This window comes from Ascidiella aspersa, chromosome 7, assembly GCF_963924565.1.
Source record: "Ascidiella aspersa chromosome 7, kaAscAspe10.2, whole genome shotgun sequence".
NCBI classification, from domain to species: Eukaryota; Metazoa; Chordata; class Ascidiacea; order Phlebobranchia; family Ascidiidae; genus Ascidiella; species Ascidiella aspersa.
In genome coordinates this window covers 19,749,242-19,773,802 of record NC_139453.1, presented here as the reverse complement: position 1 = coordinate 19,773,802, position 24,561 = coordinate 19,749,242, and the positions used below count along the sequence as shown (strand labels likewise).

The 24,561-nt window shown below is 35.8% G+C and overlaps 2 protein-coding genes across 2 annotated transcripts; both read left to right on the top strand.

Annotated features, from left to right (window-relative positions):
- Positions 1-1,895: 1,895 nt before the first annotated feature.
- LOC146138197 (uncharacterized) lies at positions 1,896-17,959 on the top strand. Its single transcript, XM_083394533.1, has 26 exons — positions 1,896-1,923; positions 2,083-2,237; positions 2,318-2,429; positions 3,890-4,016; positions 4,546-4,679; positions 5,050-5,209; positions 5,700-5,865; positions 6,516-6,674; positions 6,980-7,118; positions 7,900-8,080; positions 8,365-8,536; positions 8,741-8,941; positions 9,261-9,422; positions 11,663-11,872; positions 11,936-12,034; positions 12,220-12,296; positions 12,734-12,899; positions 14,419-14,517; positions 14,588-14,709; positions 15,899-16,022; positions 16,091-16,246; positions 16,477-16,652; positions 16,850-17,039; positions 17,235-17,401; positions 17,558-17,638; positions 17,911-17,959. Exons 1-26 carry the CDS (start codon positions 1,896-1,898, stop codon positions 17,957-17,959), a joined length of 3,612 nt encoding a protein of 1,203 aa, XP_083250659.1.
- A 1,955-nt stretch (positions 17,960-19,914) lies between these two features.
- LOC146138196 (uncharacterized) lies at positions 19,915-24,518 on the top strand. Its single transcript, XM_083393988.1, has 3 exons — positions 19,915-20,096; positions 21,072-21,181; positions 23,241-24,518. Exons 1-3 carry the CDS (start codon positions 20,008-20,010, stop codon positions 23,588-23,590), a joined length of 549 nt encoding a protein of 182 aa, XP_083250114.1. The 5' UTR covers positions 19,915-20,007; the 3' UTR covers positions 23,591-24,518.
- Positions 24,519-24,561: the final 43 nt, after the last annotated feature.

The following is a 24,561-nucleotide window of genomic DNA, read 5'->3' as shown; positions in this document are numbered from 1 at the left end:
TAGAAAGAAGTGACGTCTTACATGTGTAATTTATTTCATTTTATTTTTAGCACATTAATTGATTTTCAGCACGTTATAAAATCAAGGCAAATAAACGTAATTTTTACTTATATATTATGGAAAATGAGCCGCCGAGTCAGACTAAATTGTTTGGCGGCCTGTACACTAGGGTTGCCATACGTCCGGATTTCCCCGGACATGTCCGGAATGTTAGTGTTCAAACTGCGTCCGGGGGGAAATGCCAAAATATGCTTAAATGTCCGGAATTTTTTTAAATTGTTTGTTGCGTTACGGGTAATAATTTCATTGTTACGTCATAAACGACAATACAGCGCTTTATTTGGGATACATGGATGAGTGGAGCTGGGCTAATAGCTGAAGGTCTTATATCTTGGTCGATATTGCAAAATTTAGAACATGTCTGAAACGACAAGAGCCTATATTCGCTGAAGAAAATTATAAAGCAGTAGAAAAATAGCGCAACAAGAAGTCTTTTGCAGACCAAATGAGAACTTGCATTCGTGTATTGCAATACAACATTTCTTTTCTGTTTGTGTATAGTTTCGTTTTTATCCTTCTTTCACAAAAAAACAATAGCGGTAAAGTACTTTGGTAATATTCTAAAGTTGGTCAATGCAACTAAGGTAAATTTGTTATGGATTTGCACATTATCAAATATAGTAACCCTAGCCTAGAGATCACCAGAGGTCAAATCAAAGATTGCCCAATACTAGCCTAGTGCGGTCATGTTCAAATGGCGGATCGCGATCCGGTTCCGGATCTTTTCAGCGTTTTGTGCGGATCTTCCAATGTAGTCTTGAAAAAATGAACTTTCTACAGTGTTTTTATGTGAATACCAATTGCCAGTGTCGATAAATTTTGTAAAAAATCAAGCATAGAGAGAGACTCCCAAATGCTAATCTTTGTGAGCGTTTGAGGATATCAGTAAGCGACAGAACAGGGGTCGGCAACCTACGGCCCGCGGCCGGATGCGCCCCGCCAATGTAATGCATTTGGTCCGCCGCCTCTTTGACAAACTGGATGCGAGTCCATTTTAACTACGTAAGTGCGAAACATTTTCCCGCTTCGCGCGAATGATCTTTCTACGTCCAACTTGTTTACGTTTTGATGCGGTCTTTTGAATTAGATCAGCGCTTCTTTACCGTTAACGGAAAACGTATTATATTTTTAACATTTTTATTTTCGCCAATGTAATAAAAACTTGCCAGAAATTTAAAAGAAATGCTTGTATACCTAAAAAATCGCGCTCGCCATGTGCGCCTGGAAGTTATCGCGTTTCTTCAAACTATTTTATTACATTTTTCATTTGTAGTATGGACAACAACGTTTGGGCTCCAATTTTAAACCAAACAACGCTTTTCACGCTGTGCGCCAACACTTACTGCCTTCTTAAATGTCATTAAACAAGTTTTTTTTAAGTGAAAAAACACAATTTTTCTCAGTTAACATTTTGTGCGGCGCACAAAGACCTTTCTGAGTTTGGTGTTGGCCCGCGACTAGAAAAAGGTTGCCGACCCTGGTCTAAACCAACCTATCATTGTTCTCACTAAAATCTTGGTGCTGTATAGCACACTTCACTTTTACATAAATAAAGCACCATAATAATTAAAGCGTGTCCAATATGTTTACTATTCATTCGTATTTGGTGGATCATCATGTTGTCAGGTTTGGCTGCGGTGGATCATGGCAGAAATAATTTGAACACCCCTGGCCCAGTGAATTCACGACACTATGTTCAAAAATCCACTCCGGTATACAATGGATAGGCAAAGCATTGCTAGTGTGACGTCATATTGACAGACAATGTGTTCATACCTCATTTTAAAAACCGCCAGTGGGGACTAAAGAGTGTCCGGATTTCAGGCCACGAAAATATGGTAACCCTACTGTACACTCTCCACGGTCTGTTTTTTGCCTATTGATATAACATGTGCTATATGTTAAATGCATTGTTTCTCCAAAATAATTCAGACATATGGTAACAGATAACATAACACATTTATTTTATGTTAATTTTTATGCATTAAGATTTTTTATGTTTTATTTTTATGTCACTTCTAGAGCAACATGGGTCCGTTTCGTTGGGCACGTCATCTGCATCGAGCAAAAGCATCTCAGTGAACTTTCAAACATTTCCGTCTGCGTTCAATCAAAACCCAACTGTTTATACTTGGGTCCGAAATGGAATCACCGGCAACGGAGAATTCCGAACGCAGGTATATAAAAAAAACAGCCTTACTTCAACCAAACTAAAAAATGCTTTATTATGTATAATGTATATAATATACGTTTTAAGGTGACCGAGTCGTCTACCAGTGGATTTAGCGTCACCGTAACAAGATACGACGCCGCAAGTGGCTGGGACTGGTCTCCGACTCTTGAGTGGGAAGCCAGGATCGTTACCAACGGTGCAGCAAATTAAATTTACTTAATGTTATGGTAAAAAAGTATATTTCATAAAACTAAATGCATTCAAATAACACAATGGGTTCTTTAGTTGCTTATGTTGATCTGTCTCTTCCAATAACCCAGAATTCGAATATCTAGTCCAAATATTGCCGTATATGTAAATATATTTTTGTAGTTTGTAAATAAGCCGAACCGACGCCGGATGCGGAATGTTTACAGCAAATCAGAGACAATGCATTGAGCACGAGCGTATACTCGTATCAATCCAGCGGCTTTCGCACTAAATCTTAAAATAAAAAAATCTCCCAACAGAGAGAGAAGACTGGGATTATGAGGAATTGTCTTGGTTATACATGCAGCATTCTTAGCCAACTGCGCACTGTAGCCACCCAATGTTCAAAGCAAATATTACTTTCAAAAGGTCACGGGTTCTAATTCGCTGGAGGACACCATTACACGCGACTTGAAAGAAAACTTACTCTGAGATTGTTCAAGATAAAATAATATAGCAATTAAAGAGCCAAAGCTTATTGGCTTCTTTTAACCACACAAAATTAGGACAGGGTTTGTAAAATATCCCTTTGATTGCAGCGGTTTTACCAATAGGCAACTTACTTACAATCAGGTTACGGATTTAAAATAGTCCGATATATAGTAACAGATAACATAAAGCTTTTTTTTATAGCTTTTTATAACGTTATTTATAAAAAAAAAAAACATAACACGTGATTTGAAATTTTTATTTACTGAACGGGTATCGCCATGTATAGTTTTAAACAACATTTACGCATTATTTAACCCTCTGACAAAGATGTGATCCCTAACATACGGTTTGGTTACGTGTTGATTGCCACAATCACAATTTTTAGGCTAATCATCGGCTATAACACGGGGATAGCACATTGTAATAGTGAATAATGTACAAAAGTGATGAAGAGCCCGCAGCATGATGGATTCGTACATTTTATTTAAGCACGCAACACTCAAACTTATTGCAGCCTTATTATACTTAACATCGCCGCCAGTAGGCGAATTACTTTTATTCAAACTTTGCTGGTTTGTAGCACCACAACCCTTGTCCGAAGAGTTCGTAATTCTCAAGTTGTTCCATAAAAATTTTAGTAAGTTCATAACAGGGGCGCTTAAAGGCTACAAGGTCATAACTTTTCCGACTTGTTAAGTTTATTTAGTTTACATTTGAGCTTGGAAAATATAACCGTTAATATCGTAAAGGTGACAGGCCACAGGAAATTTTCGAAAATTGTAATTTTATGAATTCATCTCGAAAGGCTAAATCTTTAATTTTTGGTTGCGCAACTGACTCTATCCTAAGTTTCAAGCACAATCAGATGCGATTTGAAAAAATATTCCTTCTTAAATTTTTAAATTAAGGTTGCAAAATATTTTTTGTTTTATAAATTGATTTTAAATAGATTGCATAATTACAATATGTTCTCAGAGTTTAGCCAAGTTATCCCACATTCTCCCACTAATTACATGGACGTTCGCATACATTTCCCATCACAATACCCATACGTTCCAACTATCTACTCATGGGTGAGGGGCGAACCCATATACCCAGACACGTACGTATTTTCAAATAAAATTTCTTACTTATGTAGGCTACCTAACTTTAAATTATTTAATTGTTGTTTAAGCTTTATGTTAAAATTGCACCGGTTTTTATACAGTTCAGGGGTTGTGATCCTTGAGAGTTAATGTAGAGGTGGACGTATAATGACTCGATTTTTGTTAAGTTGGTTAACATTTGCTATTTGAATAAAATATTTTGTCAAGATTTTGTATAAACGCTCCAGAGTGGGCAACAAAGTAAGCCTACTGTTAAATTTGCAGCTCATGGGCTCCAACTGGGTTACAATTTTCTACTGAGTTTGCAGGTACAAACGAAATAGAAGCATAAGGAAGACAAATTTACAAAGTAATATCTACGTAAAGAAATAAATAAATAACTTTTATTTTAACAAAAATATACCAAGTAATTTTTGTAAAATACCACGGGTCTCGAGTTTTTATGTATTGTTTTCAAAACCTAATAGTTTGGTGCGTAACTATAAGTTTGACATCGGATCCCTAATTCGCTTACCACTCATGTAGCTTTTCGGTATCGGTAAAAAGCGTCGATTCAACTGGATTTGATGCCACTGTGCGACGAACTGATACTTCTTCTTCATGGGCACAATCTCCTACTGTATACTGGACAGCTAGCCCTCCGCCCACTATAACAGAGGGCAAGTATATTGTTTAAATATACCCTAGGAGGAAATATCACGACTTTAATGACTTATATACGTTGTAGCAAAAGTGTGTGTTTTGTATCATTTGGAACATTTTGCCAGCTTTTAGAGAGAGCGCCAAATCGTAATATTGAAAGTAGGTTTTAATAAAAATTTGTTAGGGTAACAAACAAACACTCAAAAAATATCGAAAAAAATTATGGTTATAAGTGACATTTATGTTTTTTTTTACATTTAAATTAAATATGATATGATATCCATGCTTATATATAATGTATTATCAGTGTTTAAAATATAAAAATTATTATCTCTTTGAAATAGTAAAAATGGTGTTGTTTATCATACTGTTTATTTTATGCTCTAGAAAACATGGGATTTTCTGTTTCTGGACAAAAAACTATGCCTCCGCCAATATGGGTTTTTACACCAGCTGTTTCGGAAAATGCAGCCAACGTGTTTGATATTATGGGAAGAGAGTTGCATCTGTCAACTGTCCGTCAGCTTCTGATCGAAAACGCTCCGGGGTAGAATAATTCCTAATTCCACTGACTTATACTTACTTGGTAGCTTTAACTGTACAAATATAAACGAACCATTAATATTATTTAGATTTTGTTTTAAAGTGATATAAAATCTAAGTTTTTTTAAGGTAAATGTTGTTTCGTCAATCGACACCAAATTTGGTCTTTGCCGTGATTTAAGAACACTTTCAGTCCCAACATGACAAAAACCAATCAAACATTAACCTTTAGGCAATCACACAGTGAAATATAATGTGTTTTCTAGTATGTGGCATTCAGATGTATCAAAATAACAGAAGTAAACTGCCAGCAGCACGCATTGAAACTAAGCGTCACATTTAATTTATTATTGTGCTATAAAGTAATTAAAGCAAACTATATCTATAATCGACAGGTTTCACAAAAAAATTGCAGGGGCCCAACCCTATGGCACACACCAAATATTAAACTCAGTTGGGCTATTAAACTCCAATTCTTTATTATTTTTTGGCAGCAAGTTTCCGATAACTCAAACCACCAGTAATAAGATGAACCTAAAGGTTGTAATTCGCGGAGACACTGTCTATGCTGACGTTCCTTCGGTTGAATTTCAAGGATTGAAAAGCATGCAGATTACTGCACGTCAACTCATATCAAACGATGCAACGCTAGTGTTAAGCGTGCGTATATCTGGGATAATTAGTGGATAGTATATGCACATATTGTGCTATGATATTTCGCAGATCTTTATATTTCATTGTACTTCTTCACGTTGACCCTTTGAAGCTGTTTGCCACTATATATCACGACCATAGTAGGCATATCTGATACTTCAATTTTGTTGTCATACCGATTTCGTATGTTTTGGAGAAAATTCATCGCGATCCGATCCGATAAAAAAGCCGTCTTTATTAAGCTAAAAATGATTTCACTCAAAAGTTTTTTAAGGTTATTAGATATTAAATTTCCCCAAGGGTTATTTAAGACGTTCAGTTACCTACAGTTTTTAGGTAGAATCGCTTTGTTTAAATTCCCAATCATGGCTAAAATTCCTATATTAATTTGGTATGAAATTGGCCCGGATACTATCCTATTATCGTATGAGTACAGATACTATCCTTTGAAATCGGGTATCGGCTTCGATCCAATGCTATCGGAAATCCCTAATAAATAGTAGTTATCACAAAGGAAGGTTGCAAGTAGATACCGAAGACAGATAACGTTAGATATTCTGGTATAACAGATTGGGATTTTGCTTTAAATGCCATAAATACTAAAGTCGTCCTAATTCAAGCGTCTGTCTGGTTCGCTTTTAAAATTGTATTTTTAGGCACCGCAAGTTTGTGCTTCACTGGACGGAAACAATTGCCAATTTTTAACAAAAGCATCAGAAATGAAAGATGGTGGGGATGGAAAACCCGGGGTTGCAAGTCCCGAGTTCAAAATCTACTTGCACGCTATCAAAGGAAATTTCTTCGTTCGCAGTGAAGTAATAAAAGCTTGTTTACTTCGCCTAGTACTTAGGATCTGCTGGTATTGAATTCGTCACTTCTGGAGTTGCATTATCCAATGACCAAAAGTCTATAACAACGAACGGCTAACCAAAACAAAATATATTTCATAGATATATGAGATGGCTAATTCTAGTTTTAATATCTTGTCTGTAGGCTATATGATGAGTTCGGTTGTTTGTTTTTTGTGCAGTTTAATATTTGTTATTGTGTTTTTACAAAAATTAAAAGCAAATATTTATTTTCCTCCAAACACAATCGCCTTTTATTTGTTTCGTCACAGGGGTCCAATGGTATTGCTGGTGCCGCTGGGGGCGACGGTGAGCCAGGAGTTGATAATACTTGGACAACTGCTTCACTCACCAACGCTGAGTCCTGTGATAAAGACTGTGGTGACCTATTTGGGGAACTTATATACAAAGGTTGAAAACTTTAGACATTTGCCACTATATAACGACGAATTTTCTTCTTTTATATTTTCCAACTTTCGTTATATTTTCCCAAAAATATATTGCCTAAAGTTTTTACCGTTTTGTTATTATATTTTCATAGCTACCTATCTTACACCCCGTTCGACTAAAAAAAAAACATACAGTATATATATACAAACTGTTGCCACCAGGCATAGTAGTATTATTCAAAAAAACAGCTTCTCTGGAGATTGTAATTCCAATGGTGTTTCGAATTACATCCAACAGAGGAGCATTTTTTGATTATTATATATATATATATATTAAGCTGGACATGAATCGGCCATACAAACAGTTGCAAACTTTGCTGATAAATTATAAATGTAAGTTTAACACCAATGTTTCGTAAAATGTATACTTGTTAACTAAGCCATGGAGTCAACAAGGGTGTACGAATGTGTACATACTATCTAAATCTGTTGTATAGTAGTAATATCTTCGATAACATGATAGTGCTAAGGCCTTCTTGGCCAATTCCCACTGATCCTGGCAGCTCAGTCGGTGGTGGTAGAACAACAGCCGCAAAAAATATAGTTTTTGAGATCAAACTTTTTTTCATGCCCTGCTTGCATTGCGATTTAGGTTGCAAATTATTTTTCCCGTAGGCACCCGATAAACCACCGAATTTTGGTCGCCGAAACATATCGAGCCGTTTAATGGCTCACAACGTTGCTTCGAAAATTTTCACCCAAGTTACATACACATCACTAGCGTGTAATTTTCTTTCGACCAGGTAAACCAGGACCGGACGGGGGACATGGCAAAGATGCAAGACGCGGCGGTGATCCAGGCGTTGGAGGAGACGTAGGCTCTGTTACAATTTATACAGAGGAGATAAGCGGACTCTTGCAGGTGGAGAAGCATCCAGGAACAGGGGGTCCACCGACTGAACACGGAATTCGAGGTCGTGGGGGGTAAATTTTACCGCCTCTGTAGTGGTCGAAATACATCGAAAAACTTACAAATGTAGTGTAATACCTATGATACAAGAATATATATCTGTGTTGTGTTGTTTTGTATGACCGCTTGACAAAGTTTAAGCACATTGATGCATGAAAATACTTTTTTAATATCCTTCAAATATCTAAAAGGAATGCTAGGGTTTTTTATGAAAAACAATGCAGTTAAAATTACGCAATTTTTTTATTCCACTATTTCAAACTATAGTGTAAAAGTTGATTAAATTGGCACGACACAGGTTAGGTGGACAAGGAGGCTGTGGTCGACAATGTCGCGCCTGGCTCATGTGCATTATCATCATTTGTTGGCCGGAGTGCACGAGAGACGAATATTGCAATGCCCGTGGTGACCCTGGAAAGACTGGAAATCCGGGACTGGATGGATTCCAACAATATGCAATTCCTTCAAGGGTAGGACATTATCCCAGTTTCGTAACTGATTACACGACCTGGCATTGCTATTGGCTCTAATCCGATATTATTTATCATCCCTTGAGTTTACTAGTGTCCCTGAAAAACTAAAATAATATGCTAGTATACACTATCTAACAGATTTTCCTGACAGAATATAACGGTAGAGCATTACAATAGTCCTACTTAATTTGTTTAATGTAGGCGCCTGAAGGCTCCATTGGCTCTTCGTCGCTATCGACAGTAAATTCTGTGAAGACCTTTTTCCAAGCTGATACAGAATTGCTCGAATTAATTCGACGCCATGGGGAGTCCTTGTTTCAACGTAATGACAATGTACAAGCAGAGGAAATATTCTCCTTCTTATTGTCTGTCACCGACGAATCGTCCACATTCCACCAAGAAGTTAGTTTTACTTGAATTTATTGTGGCTTTTAAAAGCTTGCATTATCCCGTTTTTTGTTTGTAGAATAAAACACATATTTTAAAGCATGCACAAATTACATATACTTTGAAATGTTAAAACATAGGATACTTCGTTTAAAAAAAGTGAAGATGCTGTTTTAGTTAGGAAGGATGTTAAAGAAACAAATCGTCAACCTAATGACTTTTTTATTTACAATCATATGCCTCCAATACTTGTAGGTTGCTTCCAATAAATATATATTGAAGCCTATCATTACATAATTTGCCCTCATCTATCTTTACCTGTTTTGCAATTTAGGTGGAGCTGCGCGTTGATATGATAAACGAGGGTTTTGATTATTATGGCAACTCTGCGGTGTATGCGCCTGATCTGGATTGGTCGTACTTGAGCGAACGAACGGAATCCTTGCTCGCCACTGGAAAAGCTTTCGAGGACGCTTACAACAGCGTCATGAACGAGGTAATAACATGGCACATAAATGTCAAGTACTCATCAACAACTTGACAGAAATTTTTCACCAAAGTGTCTTAGAAGCCTATTGATACAAATAAGAATATCAAAGCCCATACAGAAGTATACGTATAATTTTGAAGTTTCGAATCACTCTTTATTCAAGGCAAACGGCAGAAAGAAGAAACAAGGCGAAATACACTATCTAACCAGGGTGGGGTGTGCGGCGATTAGAATGTCGATCGCTAATAGCAGATAAAGATATCCACGTGAGCTTTGGTATTCTTATTACGTCTTACTACAACCTCCAACCAATATGCTCCGAAATATTGATACTTTTGGCCTACTATTGTTTTGTTAAACCACTTAAACTTTAGGCGTATAATGACATTTTATTTTGCCTTATTCCCACCATGGTAATTTACAAACACGTTTTATTCTAAAATGTCAGATTTCAAAACCAAGGTTAATCTGCGCGAAATCTCGCGTCATTATCTACATATATTTCAAACGGTTTACTTAAATCTTGAGGAACATCTGTATGCTATTTCTAACCCTGATATTTTATGTTTTGAAACTTCTTTTAGGAGTTAATAACATTTTTAGATTGACGTCACAGAGTTATGTCATAAAACAATTAATCCTAAAAAAATATTGTTGTTTTTAAGCGAACTCGAAAACAATTACGTTTATGTGTTTTAAATTAAGTAAAAGAATACGTTACGCATGAGACACATAAAGAGATTCGAAATTGCATAACGGCATTTACAGTCTAACCGCATAGCGCCTTTTGTTGAATGCATAATGTTTACATAGTTAGTTACACTTGGCCAAAAGTAAGTTTGGGGGACAATAGCCTGGTGACCCAATGATGCAGCAAAGAGCCATAATCAAAACTCTTGGCCACACCATTTTTGAAGTACGGACAATGAATGTACACTATGTGGATATGGCTATCACACGGCCCACAGCTATAGGCCTACGTGATAAAACTGAAATAATAGGAAATAGCCCGCGGTCCACTTAATATGGCTCAAGGGCCCATATTTGGGCCGCGGTCCACAGTTTTACGGCCACTGGACTAGGCATTGAACATTAATCTGGTGTAGAAAACTTGTTTTAACTATTGTTTATATCGTGGAATAACTTGGGCTTTTCGTTTTTGTTAACTTTGTTAAAGAAAAATTAACACTTTTGTTTTATCGACGCTACTAGATGCATTGTTGTAAACCCAGTCAAATCTTTTAAAAATAAAATTTAAACTTAAATAACAAGTCAAGTCCCAGTCAAGTCATTATTCGATCAGGTCAACTTCAAGTCACGTGATTGACAAAAAATAAAACTTTAGCTAATAAAATTAAAAACTCGTCCATTTAAAATTAACAATTAAATAATTTATAATAACGTGTTATCGTGTAATGCTCTGGCCAGCTTACGCCTATATAGAAAGATTTTAAATATATTTTAATCACAGCTTAACCGCGATAAAATGCTTGTACTCTTTTTGCATCTAGCTATGTAAAGGTATATTTATGCGCAATTTCCCTAATCGGATTGACACGAATTTTTAACCAAAACCTGAACATTTTTGACTTTACTAAATGTGAACTTTCTCGTACTTCTAAATTCAAAAAGACCCCAAGGCTTGGTTTAATTTTAACGGTTGGGTTACTCTATCTCTTTTAGTTTATATTGCATTGGTTAGAAACAATACCAGAGTCAACATAACGTTCAAATTAAGCTGAGTGCGGTTGTAACCTAAAACAAATTACCAGAAAACATTTCAGTTGAAAAAATTGTTAGGGATTTTTTGCCTAAAATAGCTTCAATATACTTCGTATTGTTGTCATTGTAAACTAATACGTCATTTTGAAGACTTTGTAATTCACTGAAAACATAACTTTTGTATTTTCAGATTTTCAGCATAAATGGTATTCCATAGAAAACGCTTTTTGAGGCAATATTTGTTATGGCTGATTTAATTTTATGATTTGGACTTTTTATTTTTCATGTAAATGTGTTGAAACAATAACTAAAACTATAACTATAAAGTGATAAACTGATAAGCATGGCTATTGTTTGTTCTATTGCTTTTATTGTAAAATTTGCGGTTTTACTATATGCTACCACTAATTCGATCGTTGAATTTTTGGGCGTGCTTACATTTGTTAACAACTTTACTGTTTGCTCCCAATCTTTTGCCACTTAAATATTTATTCTAAAGTGAGTAAAAAATATGACTGTTGCAGGTACAAAACATCCAAATGGTCAGTCAAACTGTACAATCAGTTGTGACTTTGGCAATCACAACTAACGATCGTGAACTTGCCAACGCCGAAGCAGAACTGAAAAGTCAAAAGAATCTTTACGTAAAGGCTTTGCGTCAATTAGAGCGTACAATGAAGAGTGAAATGTTGCAGATAAATGTTTTAGTACCTGCTGCGATCATTCACGATAAGGTTAGTTTTAACCTGCGCAATAATAAACGAATCGCGAGTTGTTATATGTAAGCCTTTTTATAGGTGATGGACACACTTCCAGCACTCATCGGTGGAATCGCTGGTTTTGTCCAAGGATTGATATTTCTTAATCCTGTTGATGCTTTCCAAGGTGCCATGCAGGTAGCAGATGTTTATAGTAAATAGAACAATGACATTTTAATAAAAGTACGTTTAATAAATATGTTGTGCTTGAAACGAGCAATAATCAGTCTATATATTATTGTTTATTAAGCGCCTTCCTTAGCTGGCATGCACCTAAAAGTTAATTATACTGTCTAATTTTAAGATTTGATTTAAAACGGTAGGTCATGGATGTAATTTTTGGAAGACCAGAATGCAATGCTCCAACCATTCAAGAAGCAGCTCTGACTCTCCAAGAGAGGTTAGCTTTTATCATCATACTGTGTTCTTGCATAACAGTGATGAAGCTCGGTGATGTTAATGGTATAAGTTGACGTAGCTTAAAACTAGTTTTACGGGTTTAGGGTGAATCAAAGCCGGTAGGCTTACAGGTCCTATAATTTCAGTTACTAATGTCGATGATATATTAAAAAGTCATTTTAGTCATGGCAATAACGCAACATAAAAATAATCTTACAATATAGGTGTTTTACAACAGGAATGCGCAACCTGCGGCCGCTTGCTTTAGTTGCTGGCCTAGCAACTCAAGTGGTTATAAAATTGGCTTTTGTGTAACGTATGTGGTTGAGATTAGATAAACCTGACAACAAAATATGCGACGCCTGGCAAATCCCGAAGGATGGAAATTATCAACAAAAAACGAACCGATTAAACATATTTCTTTTGTGTGCTTATTAGACTTGATTTTGGATACGAATTTGAAAAAATCAATCCTGACGAGCTGGATTTCAGTACAATGGATGTGTCTGCCGTTCCTATTATAATGTACAGCGATCTTGCCAAAAATAAGGCATGGCTTGTGCAAGAGTTAAGGTGCCTTTACGATAACGACGATACAGTGATTGTAAGTAAACAAATCATTTAAAGGTGTTTTCCCTAACCTATATAACACTAAAAACACAATGGGTAAAAATCTCCTCAAAAGCGCAATGTGAAATCAAAAAGAACTACAAAAAATTCAATAGCAAAGTTAATTCGAAACGATTTAACAAAAGGTCGTTGTGAATCTTTCATAAAGCTTTTCTCTTATCACAAATTATACTACGTAAAATACTATACAAGCTAATTTCTTGGTTTTAACCAGTAAAAGACCAAATGCCTCATTTCCTCCTTAAACGCATTTTTTATATTGGCGACGACTTGGCAGGTTTTATTGTGTATTGAATAGTAACATGTACGGTACACAAAAACGCTTCCTATTCCTGCGAGGAACAGTTATATGCACGCAGGCTTGTAAAATGAATTTTTTCACGATTTTCACTAATGTTGTTGCGCAACCACGGCAATATCGCTTTGTTAATGCTTAAAATGCTTACTGCTGTTCATATATATTATAGGGTTGGTTTGTGTTCAGCAATGACAAGTAAGATGAGTGGTTACACGTAAAACTTGATATTCTATGCCAAAAACGAAAGTTCACGACCCCAAAATAGACAAAACGAACAACTTTGTTAATTAAAATACTGAACTATTGATTTAGGTGTAGTAGTAAATATTGTTTTTGGCGAAATTTTGGGGGGGGGGGGGCAAAGTAATCAATAATAATTTTACAATAATATCAAACTGTATGAATATTTAAAAAACAACATTAACAAAGGTGACTACCATATTTTTACATTAACATGTCCTTGTTGTCACTTTTCCAATTGAAATCTTTATTTAAAATTATGCGATTCAAGTATACCTAAATATCTGTTTGTACATTTTATTTACAAACCCATAATCGTGATTGGTACTAAATTACAGGCCCTGCTCCCTAAAAAGCCTATTTTTATCAATTAGAACCAAACTGAAAAATCGTTCACCTTTGTGCAAACTTTGTTTGGCAATTTGGTAGCATCTGTTTTAAACGCTTCAATGCAATCGCCTAAAAGTTAAAATGGTTGTCAGTCTAAACCAGATAAACACACTTTTTGCGCGAATTGCGCCCTCGGGCCTCGACACAAATTAGCTGAATATATAGATTTTAAGTTTCTTGTTTAATGACTTGATGTTGTACCTTCATGTTTTTTGTTGTTGTGTCACCGTCAATTTAAGTTGTTGTGTCACCGTCAATCAAGCGTCTAAATTACGTCACCGGCTGTGTAAGAATCTGTCAAGCCAAAACGCTTGCTAGTACAAAAACATTCTACCTTGAAAGGTATATTTATCAAAAAATAACTAGAGGTTTCTGACTTTTAATTTTGGCCTGCCGTAATTTAGGATTACGATTGATTGTGTCCGAAATATCGGGTAATAGTATCGGAATAAAAATATATCGAACATCCCTATTAACTTTTATTCGACGACCCCCTGAATAAAGTGCTACGCAAACAATGATTTTGTGAACCATACCCTATTAAACCATTTTGTTTCACTTAAAGATACAAAATCTGGAGAGGGTTATAGACGACTTTTACCGAGACGGTGCCTTACGAATTAACTTAATTGACCAAATAATGAACATGGACATTCAATTGAAGGTACTTTTCGCTTATGCAATGTTCACTGCGTTATAATTGCACATGAAATGATACCACAAGTTATTTACAGGAAATTAGCTATAACAGGCAAGTTTTAGCAGAAGCACAAGCTGCGGTGGACGAGGCTGTGCTTGCAATAGATAATAGCATTTCTGTTGAAACTAAAATGGAATTTACTGATCTTTTGCTGAGGTAACTATACAGTATCCATGAATTATTACAACCATATTACAATGCTGACGTACAATTTGTTTCTATTATTTTCATTATTTTGTACACATTATTGTTGGCCAAATTAAAAGAAATTAAACAAGACAAGAGAAAAAAGTCAGATTAAAACGACCACCTACAATTTGTCTTAATCTAAGCTTCTTATCAAGAGGAGATTTGTGGCATGGGTGGCACCTTTATATCGGGTCCGCGACACGATTTTATTATTTTTTCTTATTATGTAATCAATTTCTGTCTTTTCAGTCAACACTATTTTGTTTTGATGGGAAAACGTTTGTCGATCAAATTAACTGGGCCTTTCGCTTATTGGAATGACAATTTAATTTGTTTTTGGCTTAAAATCAAAGAGTTTTAAAGGTGAATCTGGTGGTAACTACAAAAATACACCCTATTGAGCTTAAATGGGCTAAAATATGATTTTTCATGGGTCACGACGTATGCTCAACTTTAGAGTGGTCAAAGTAGTTTGTAAGACACACGTCGACCAGGGTTTCTTGGATAAATGCACTTAGCCCTGGGCTTTTTTGAGAGGTTAACATCACAGTTGGTGTAAGTTCGGTGTTTACAATTATGGTGTAATCTAAGCGCATGTGTGCGCGCGTCTAGCCTCGGTAATACTTTTAATATTATTTTATTGTACATTAATTTCGGTAAAACTTTCCGAAAAAACATTTTATGTCCGATTTTTGAACAGAAAAAAAATATTTTGAAACACAAATAGGGTTTATAATTGACGTCAAACTAACATGGCTCATGGCTTGAATTGAAGTTCTTTAATTACAGAAAAGAAGACTGATTAACCGTTAGACGACCCATAATACTTGGGACATGACAATAAAAACAAATAAACCCTTTAGGATGTTAAGTAATAAAAAAAAATGGGTAACATATATTTACCAGAAAAATTATTTATTTATGATTTTATGGAACAGGCGTTTCAGTTTGTATGCATATACAAAATAACCATAATTTATATTGACAAGCTTTTTTGTTCTCAACACAGTGCTTTTATTTTATTAGATAACAGCACTAATAGTAGGGATTTTAGGTGGACTAATTATTATCGCTATACATCACATACTTTTAAGGTTGCAGAAAAACAACAGAAATAAATTCTTTTGGATTTTATTTATCATTTACTTTTGTGCAGCATGTACCAAACGCAGGAGAACATCATCATGAGGGCCTTGTATGAACTTTCCAAGTCCTACCAGTTCTCGTGTCTTTGGGATTTTAATGCGTTGGACAAATACGTAAACTACTTTAGCGATGAGGTTGGCAAAATGTTTATATTTCAACTCTAATTTGCGGCTTAACATATTTTCGTGTTCAACATCTTTAGGTTATGACGAACACATTAGGTTCTTTGGAAGGCATTTTCCAGCTTCAGTTGATCCGACAAGAGCTTGAAGACGAACGTGACGTTTTCCTTAACTTGGTTGCGTCATCAGCTGGACCTGCATCACACACCTTCAATTCTTATTGGGAATTTAACAGGGTAACAAAAAACTTAGACTTGGACTTACTTGTTATATGTTGAAAATGACTTGACTGAGACTTAATTAACATTAGATTTGAAATTGATGATTTGAAGGTTTTTAAAGTCACGTTCATTTGTCGTTCAGGGCTTCTATATTTTCAATTCTCTATGTGTCGCTCTGCATATTTTGAATTTTGGCCGAACATTCGCAATTGTTTTTATTTATGTCTTAATGTTTCCATATAAAGGAAAGCCATTCCGAAGTGATCACCACTTTGAATACTGAAGGGCAATTTTCGTTCCAAATTAACGTGGATCCAAACGACGTTTCTACTATTGGCTGCGAAAGCTGCTATAACGGCAGACTGGAGGCTCTCTATATCGAGCTGCTGGGCGAGACCCAAGATGGACATATTCCAAACACGTTAATATTATGATTAAAAAAACATTTACTTGATTAAAATCGTAAACCAATTTATTTTACCATAGTTACCCACTTCTTAGTTGCCATATGAAATTATTCATAAGCTATATTTTATTGATTACCTATATATCAATATACCGGAACAGAAAATTAAATCGTTTGGTATTCATGTACAAATATTGTTTTTTTTTCAAAAGGATTTACATCAAAGTTTCTCATATGGGTGATTCTTATTTTGTTTTGCCCATTGGCAACGGAAATAATTATTTGGACCTTCTCCAACAAACACCAGAAAATATTGATGGCGGTCATGTAATGTCATTTGACTCTTCCTACCCTGTTACATCGACACAGGATCAAGCACTCCATAATAAATTCCTTAAAACCGTAAGCTCTAATCTGATCGTCAACTAAAACCAATATAAAAGACACATTGTACAGTGAGAAGAATTAGCGAATAATATGTAATGTTAACGGCCAACCCATAAAATGAATAGTTAACTCTTGGTGGTATGTCTGTTTTCCACGTCGGTTTATTTAGTGTTTGTCTTTTAAGTCAAACAAGGGACCCTTTGTTCTCAGGAACATTCGTTCTGCGAGGACACCAACAGCTTTTTTGTTCGCAAACCGTGCAAAAGTCCATATGCGTCGTACGTCGTAACGGTTCCTCGAAACGACAACCTTGTTTGTAGTTTGGATCCAAACGACCTTGTTTCTGGAACAAATTGCCAGGACCTGGATTTCACCAAGTTTGTTTTCGCACGATATTGTTAAACATTTGACTGCAAAATATAGTTTAATTAACTGAAGTAAAATTTATATTCTTAGATTTTTAATTTTGATAAATAACACAAGCTAAAGTTATTACTTAACACACGATCACACAATAACATTCATTTAAACAGGTTTCATGAAGTTCGTGTTTACGCTAAAATCAATTCGTGGAGTGACTATCCAATGAAACCGGAAGGTTTTCTTATGGAAAAGTATGTAAATTTAATGTTATCGAAACCTTAAAAATCATAAATTCCTTCAAGAGATTTTTTTAACTATTACGTACTGTATGTCTTGATGAATACTTTTACGTGTAACTAATCGTGTATCCCAAGAATGGTTTTATTTTGCTATAAAATATATTCCTTTACTGGAATTAAAAATTGTAGAGCCCGTATAAAAAAGAACAGTAAAATTGGCATTTAACTCGGGTGTTTTTGTCAATTTATTTTTCATCTATAAATCAACGCCCATCTCTTTGCAGGTTGATAAAGGAAATGAAAGAGGAACGCGCCGCCAAAGAGCAATTATAAGAAGCGGCAACCTGGAGCGCAAAATGATACTATTTTAATGAAATAAACATAATTTGGTGTAATAAAAACGCTACTGGTATGTGAAAGGCGTAAGAATTACCAAAACTTCCTCTTAAGTAATAAATTCCACTAGTGCTAAAGACAGGGCCCTATAATTTTATGGACAGGCAGAGGTTTACTCCATAAGTGGTGTAGCAAAGTAACTCATAGTTAGATGCCTTGTAAAATAGATGTAAGACCTTTCGTTAAGGAAGAGTTGTATCAAAAACTTATTTCGCTAAACTAAATAATTTGGTGTAGACCTACTTAACTTTAAAACAGGCTACGCTATAAGCGTATTTGCTTGAGGCCAGACTTGGACAACTATATAATTCTAGTTTTTTAATTCAATAAATTAGAGCAAATTGCGGCTAATTCTAATTTAATTTGTGAATTGCTTGTGCGCTCTAATTCTAGTTCTAATCTAATTCGGATTTTACCAAAACATGCTACTTTGTCCAACGGCATTTTTATTCTCTTAGTCAAAACAGAGAATTTGAATCCAAACTCTTCGGTTGGAACGTAATTTTCACAGTCTGAAAAGCATTTTATATGCTAAAAGGCATCAAAATTAGCACACATATATTTACCATTCACTTTCTAATTAGAATAGTTTGCGATTTACTGAAACTGATTGCGAATACTCAAATGTAATTCTAGTTCAAATTCTAGTTCAAATTTCTTTTTTTAAGAATTCATTAATGCTAATTCTAATCTAATTTGAGAAAACTCAAAATGATCTAATTCTAATTCTAATCTAATTTGGAAAAAAACTGAAATGCTCTAATTGTAATTCTAATCTAAGTTTGAAATTTGTAATTCTAATCTAAGTTCCAAGTCTGCTTGAGGCTAACTTCGTATACTAAATATGCCTAAAAAGCATAACATCACATCTGTTTATACACAAAGAAGTTAAAATACCTCGAGTCAATAGCTTTTAAAGGACACCATACTCGAAAAATCGTGAGTTTACCTTTTGAAAATTATTGTGCCATTTATACAAGTGTATACAGCTACTTTTGCTTATGATAATGCAAACCGCAAAGGGAAGCAAAATAAAACGTACACACGTGATTCGAGGCGGAGCCTTCGGGGAGGCGCTCAAGGAGTATTTTCACTAAACTAGAGAGGTGTACGGTATATTCAAAGTAAAACGCATTTTTGAAAATACCGGTATAGTAGTATATGTTTCCGTTTGTAAATGTACTGCATCCCTGTTTTTACATAATTGGAAATTTCGTGTCTTTACATTTTTACCCCAAATTAAGTGTGTTTTCAGATCTAGGTTAATTAGTAGGTTAAAGGCAAATCAGTTTTACTTTTGGTGGGTCATGAGATCAAACTATAGACACAAACGTGTTCAGGCGACTCGCAAATAGTGCACCGATGGAAACTATTGTTAGGTTGTTTGCAATCACAAATAACAAACAGTTTGAAAACGATTTTGGTTATTAGCAAGGGCACTGCTTAAGTGAGGAGTTTTGAAAAGAACTGTTCAGTGTTATACTTGGCAGATATAGTAAACTGGCTTTCTAGAGTTTAGCCAACACAAATTTTTAGTTGGCTTACTATACAACGATATATAAATAATATTGACGGCGCAAAATTACTAGTCTTTGTCAGGCAATTGATAATGCCAATACTCGTGACAAATCCGAGAGTTCCATTTCTACTTAAAAATAAAAATAAAACATTTTAAAATGATTTAGACAGGATAAACACAAAAATATTTTACAGTGTTTTAAAATGCTATCTTTTTCGTCGTAAGAACTAGCAAAACTACAAAGTTGCGCTATTTTCAATTAAGAAAATTGTCAAGCTCTGCTACATCTTAGCGTAAATCGAGTTTCATGTTGAGCCATCAGCATAGTCGCACGAAAAAAGCCAGACATGAGGAAAGAAGGCACATTTCCATTGAGCGCAATGTGGTTGATAAGACTGGCTGAACAGAGTTTTTAGGTTAGATGAAGTTAATGTTTATTTATTAGCGAGGATCAAATAAAACGAAAATGTGGAAAACGAACAACCTTATTATATACTTGGTGATCGCCAATTTAATATGTATGTCATGTCTCGTCGAAAGTAGAAGGAGAAGACGGTAGGTTTACTGTACTAACTTGGTATTGTGACAGTACATTATAGTTTTACAAGCCAGTTTTCTACATATAAGTTATTTAGGTGTTTAATTTGCGTGAAGAATACAAATAATGCTTTATTGGTTAAGCTTTTCATCGCCAAATAGCCTATTTTGTGAAGACAGCTCACGCCAGAGGTGTAACCAACTCAGATTCCATGTTTAAGCAGCCACGGCGTTTGTATTTACTCAGCGAATTGTGTCTAGTCCACTGTGGTTCAAACCGTTCGACCGGAAAATATGCTTTGATAAAATGCCATGTTAAAACCCCATTTTTTCGTTCTTCGTTATCCTGTATGGCCATAAATTCTAAAAAAAGTTTTACTTTAAAAAAATTGTTATTTTAATCGCTTTCTATTTATAATATTGCATGGTTAAACGTATGTTAGGGGAATTATTAACTTTCAGCCCTTCTAGCACAGTAGTTCAAACACTGCACCTAGATTCGCACGCCAGCACGGTAATAAACGTATTTGCAACGTAAATAACCATGTAACTTTGCCATGACTGAGGCCCATTGTTTGTGGCGATGGTTTTACAGGTGATTAGACGCGACGATGAGAGGCTCACTTAGCCGCATGACATGCGGCCGCACACACAACCCCAAACCCCCAACAATTAATTGCAATTTTCACCATTCTGTTTGCCGTTGCTGAACATGAAAAACGTAACGTGTTAGGTTTTTAGCTGTTATAGCCGAATGGATTTGCACAACGATAAATAATAATCCGACAATGCGACTGACACAATACAAGGTTCCAATTTATGTTTTACCATATATACCTTTAAAACAATAAAAACTTTCCTCCGAATGCGCTGTTGTTTTGTGCTACTTCTTGTAGATCAAGGTTTAAACCTTTGATCAGTTGTTGATTATTTATTAATTATTTAATTAAGTGTTGTTGGCGGTTAAATCTATAATTTACATTACTTGTACAGGTGCTACAGATTTATTTGCCAGAAGTGTCACGTGTTCATACATTCGCGATACAGAAGAAGTACGTTTGATGAAGCGAATCAAGCTAAATCACTGCTTGAAGACCAATCAGGTTTGTACATGATTCTTTCCTTCGAAATGAGTGTCGAAACTTCAAATTGAAAACGTTTTTTTAACGAAGCCGTCTAAAAACGGTTGCCAGAGAGGTGCAGTTGAGTTTATTTGTTGTGTGCCCGACGGCGCAAGTTCGCCAGTCTGCCAGATTTGCGCTTGACCGCATACGAATAATAGGAAGGGTACTTAAAGTTGCTACGCAACTGTCGTCATTCCGCACATAATCCCACGGATCGAGTTCATTTATCTTTCATCTCAACTAACAAGCGCAGACATTTTCCCACGAAAATAGCGCAGGACAAAGTTTTCGTCATTCAAGTACAAATCTTATCGAACATGCAGGGCCTTTTTATATGCTAGCGAAAACATCACCACTCACTTACGAACTGTTTTTATTTGTTCCAAATACGCTAGATTTCTGGGCTACCAATCTAAACTACCAACTTAAGTACTTCAAAGAGAAATTTGCGAAACCCATTTTCAAATCATGAGGTGTAACTTGTTTTCGTGAATACTTATTACTTATTGTCAACCCATTGTTCATAATGTGGAAAAACGTTGTGTATCGTAGCGTTGATAGTACCGTTAAAGTAAATGTTCGGTGTTGTTGCTTTGGCTGAAGTAAGACAATGAGAAACTTTACTCAAGAGAATTAAATTGGTCCCAATGCATGCCTTCGAACTTTTATTAGATTAGTTTAAGACACGGCTGGGCTGTAGGAAACCAAACTTTTTGAAACAAGCGCGGGTAACAGATATGTGTAAAATCAAGCTAACGAATAGAATAAGATTCCCTGTGCTCGACGAATAGTTCTCATCGTACGTTTATAAACTGTAATGTTGGCACAACAAAAGTGATTGTGAATTCGTTATAATTATTCCATCATTCGAATATCAGCTGCTCATTAATCCTGCAAGCTTTCGAAGGTGCAGTTTATTGTCTTGAACAGTAGCTTTATTATTAATTGGAAATTTTGTTGAAGAAATTTCGGAAATATTCAATTCACAACAGTGAAATCTCAAGCTTATACGAGTGAAAATGCCGACTCTCAAGGCGAAACCTTATCGGTAGATATCTCCACGGCTGTATTTCTCACGAAACCACAGTCAGGTCCGTGTCTAGGCGATAACAACGAGGAGGGGCAGGGCTCATCTGGCGACTTATTACGAGTTTTTACCTGAATATCTGTACTCTTCCATACTTTAACTTTAGATTAATTATATAGCGAACTTACATTTATGACCATACAGGGCCTACATGAAAACAGATTTCTTCCATTTTAACTTAGGCCCTAAAAAGGTCATAGTATACGGAGCCAAAGTTTAACACATTTGACAGTCCCAGTCAAGGATATAAATAAAAGGTTTGTGGTGCTTGGAATATTAATTTGTTAGAAAATCCCAAAGATATTAGATTTTAGACAATAATGACATACCTTCAATAGTTTGCCCCCTTTTCATGTTCTTCACTCGCTTTTATTTATTAAGGTTATCTTTCTCCTTGCCCTTGTGTTTGGGAATTTGCTAATTTTGTGAGATGTTGTTACTTTTAGTTTCAAGATTCTTTGTCTAATTTATGTGTAACTGAACTACGTTACACTTTATTAAGTTTACTAAAGTCGTTGATTCAAGTTCACTTATGGAAATACTACATTGTGTTTATTTTACTGTTATTCTAGGGATTTTTAAAGTGTCACACGAACGCAGCAGGGCTTATCGATTTTTTGTCTACTGCCAACATGATTGAAAAGCTTTTCAGTTTAATGTGGTCTGAGTAGACACTGTGAAACTCCGTGAAGGCATATTTTGCGGTCACGCGTACTTGACGAGCCCTCTAATATAGCCGCTCTACGCATACTTAGTCCCGCACCGGTCATGACTAAACGTTTGTGCTTCCAAAGTACTTTCTCACACAGTTGATACTAAAAAAGAAGTTATATTCGGATTGTAATAATAGCCGCCCCCGCGCTGCGCTGCGCTTGGCTTGATGCGGCCGGGGAATTTTGAGTAAAATACCTATGTTAATGCAACCTTACCCAATAATTTCCTCATGCGCAGAAATACTTGGAAAAGCCGGAAAGAACGACGAATGGTCAGAGAAAGAAATGAAGAACTATGCTGATTGGTTAGATGACATGAACCCCCAGTCACCAGTATCCTGGTTTGAGAAAGGGCCCACTGGAGTACTTAGTAGTGAGTCAGACGACAAAGCAGAAGATAGCTATGAAATGCAAAGTGATCTAGGTGATGATGACTGGGAAGATGAAATCGGGCAGAGCGAAACTGGCTCCCACGTGCACAAAAGGTCGACCCACAGCCAGATACGCCGGTGTCTGCGATGGCTAAACACCCGTTGTTGTCGCCGCTACACTAAAGATGTTTTCATCGGCTATCAAGTGCGAGCGTAAACTCGCAACAACAAATTGGCTGAAACACAGAACTATCTGTCATGCTATACATAAGGCGGGCCTGCAGGTTGACTAACAACTGTTGTAACAAGCGTTCATATTCGTTTTCAATACTGCCCGGCAAACATTTTGATCGTTTTTAACCTGGAAAACAAGGAAATAAAACCGAAAAAAACAAATGACAAATATGTCGTTATAAGACATACATGGCGTACATTGGTTATTAAACACGCTATAAGATGAAAATATACATTTCGCTGGTCTTAAATGTACTTTTTTTTACCATCTTACCAAGTTCAGTTTTTATTTATAACTTTATTTTGTTATTATTGCATTTTCTCTTTTTGCAAAGGGAATTAATTTAATAATGAGTATGAGCTAACCCTGTCTCTGAACCCTTTAGCGCATTGTTTTCTTGCTATTCAGCATATATACCTGTTTGATTGAAGACGTGGAACCTGCATAGATCGGGCCTGTCCAGGAAACCCGTTCTGCACTATTCAACAACTCGAGTACCGCATATTTTCATGGAATATTTTGTACATGGCTTTCGACTGTTTACAGAGTGCGTACTCTTTTCTACCAAAGCGGGTGTTGTAAAACGTGATGTTTGTTCGTATTTTAGCAGCTTTGCAGTAACCCATGCGCGTGAAAGACGAAACATTCTGCACTTTGCGGATGGCGTTGATCTATATGGTTATAAATATATGTACTTACGTGGACTAAACCTAATTACAATCTGCCTTCCAAACCAAACCTATGTGATGTTGTAAACAGAGTCGTCATTTTGAATTTGTCATTTTACACCCGAGATGTGATGAACCATACCGCAATGCCCATTTCTTAAGTTGTAAAAAATGCAGTTTTTCGCGAACTTTCTTCACGTGTGCATAATGTCACCATTTAATAAAGCGTTGTATTTTGGTCGACCAAAGCATTTGGTACTTTCCAATGAAGAAACAGTGAGAAAC

Coding starts and splice junctions, on each gene's coding strand:
- LOC146138197 (XM_083394533.1), top strand. CDS start 1,896: ATGGTAACCCTACTGTACACTCTCCACG. Junction 2,238..2,317: donor ACGGAGAATTCCGAACGCAG/GTATATAAAAAA, acceptor ATACGTTTTAAG/GTGACCGAGTCGTCTACCAG. Junction 5,210..5,699: donor CTGATCGAAAACGCTCCGGG/GTAGAATAATTC, acceptor ATTTTTTGGCAG/CAAGTTTCCGATAACTCAAA.
- LOC146138196 (XM_083393988.1), top strand. CDS start 20,008: ATGTGGAAAACGAACAACCTTATTATATACTTGGTGATCGCCAATTTA. Junction 20,097..21,071: donor GAAAGTAGAAGGAGAAGACG/GTAGGTTTACTG, acceptor TTACTTGTACAG/GTGCTACAGATTTATTTGCC. Junction 21,182..23,240: donor ACTGCTTGAAGACCAATCAG/GTTTGTACATGA, acceptor CCTCATGCGCAG/AAATACTTGGAAAAGCCGGA.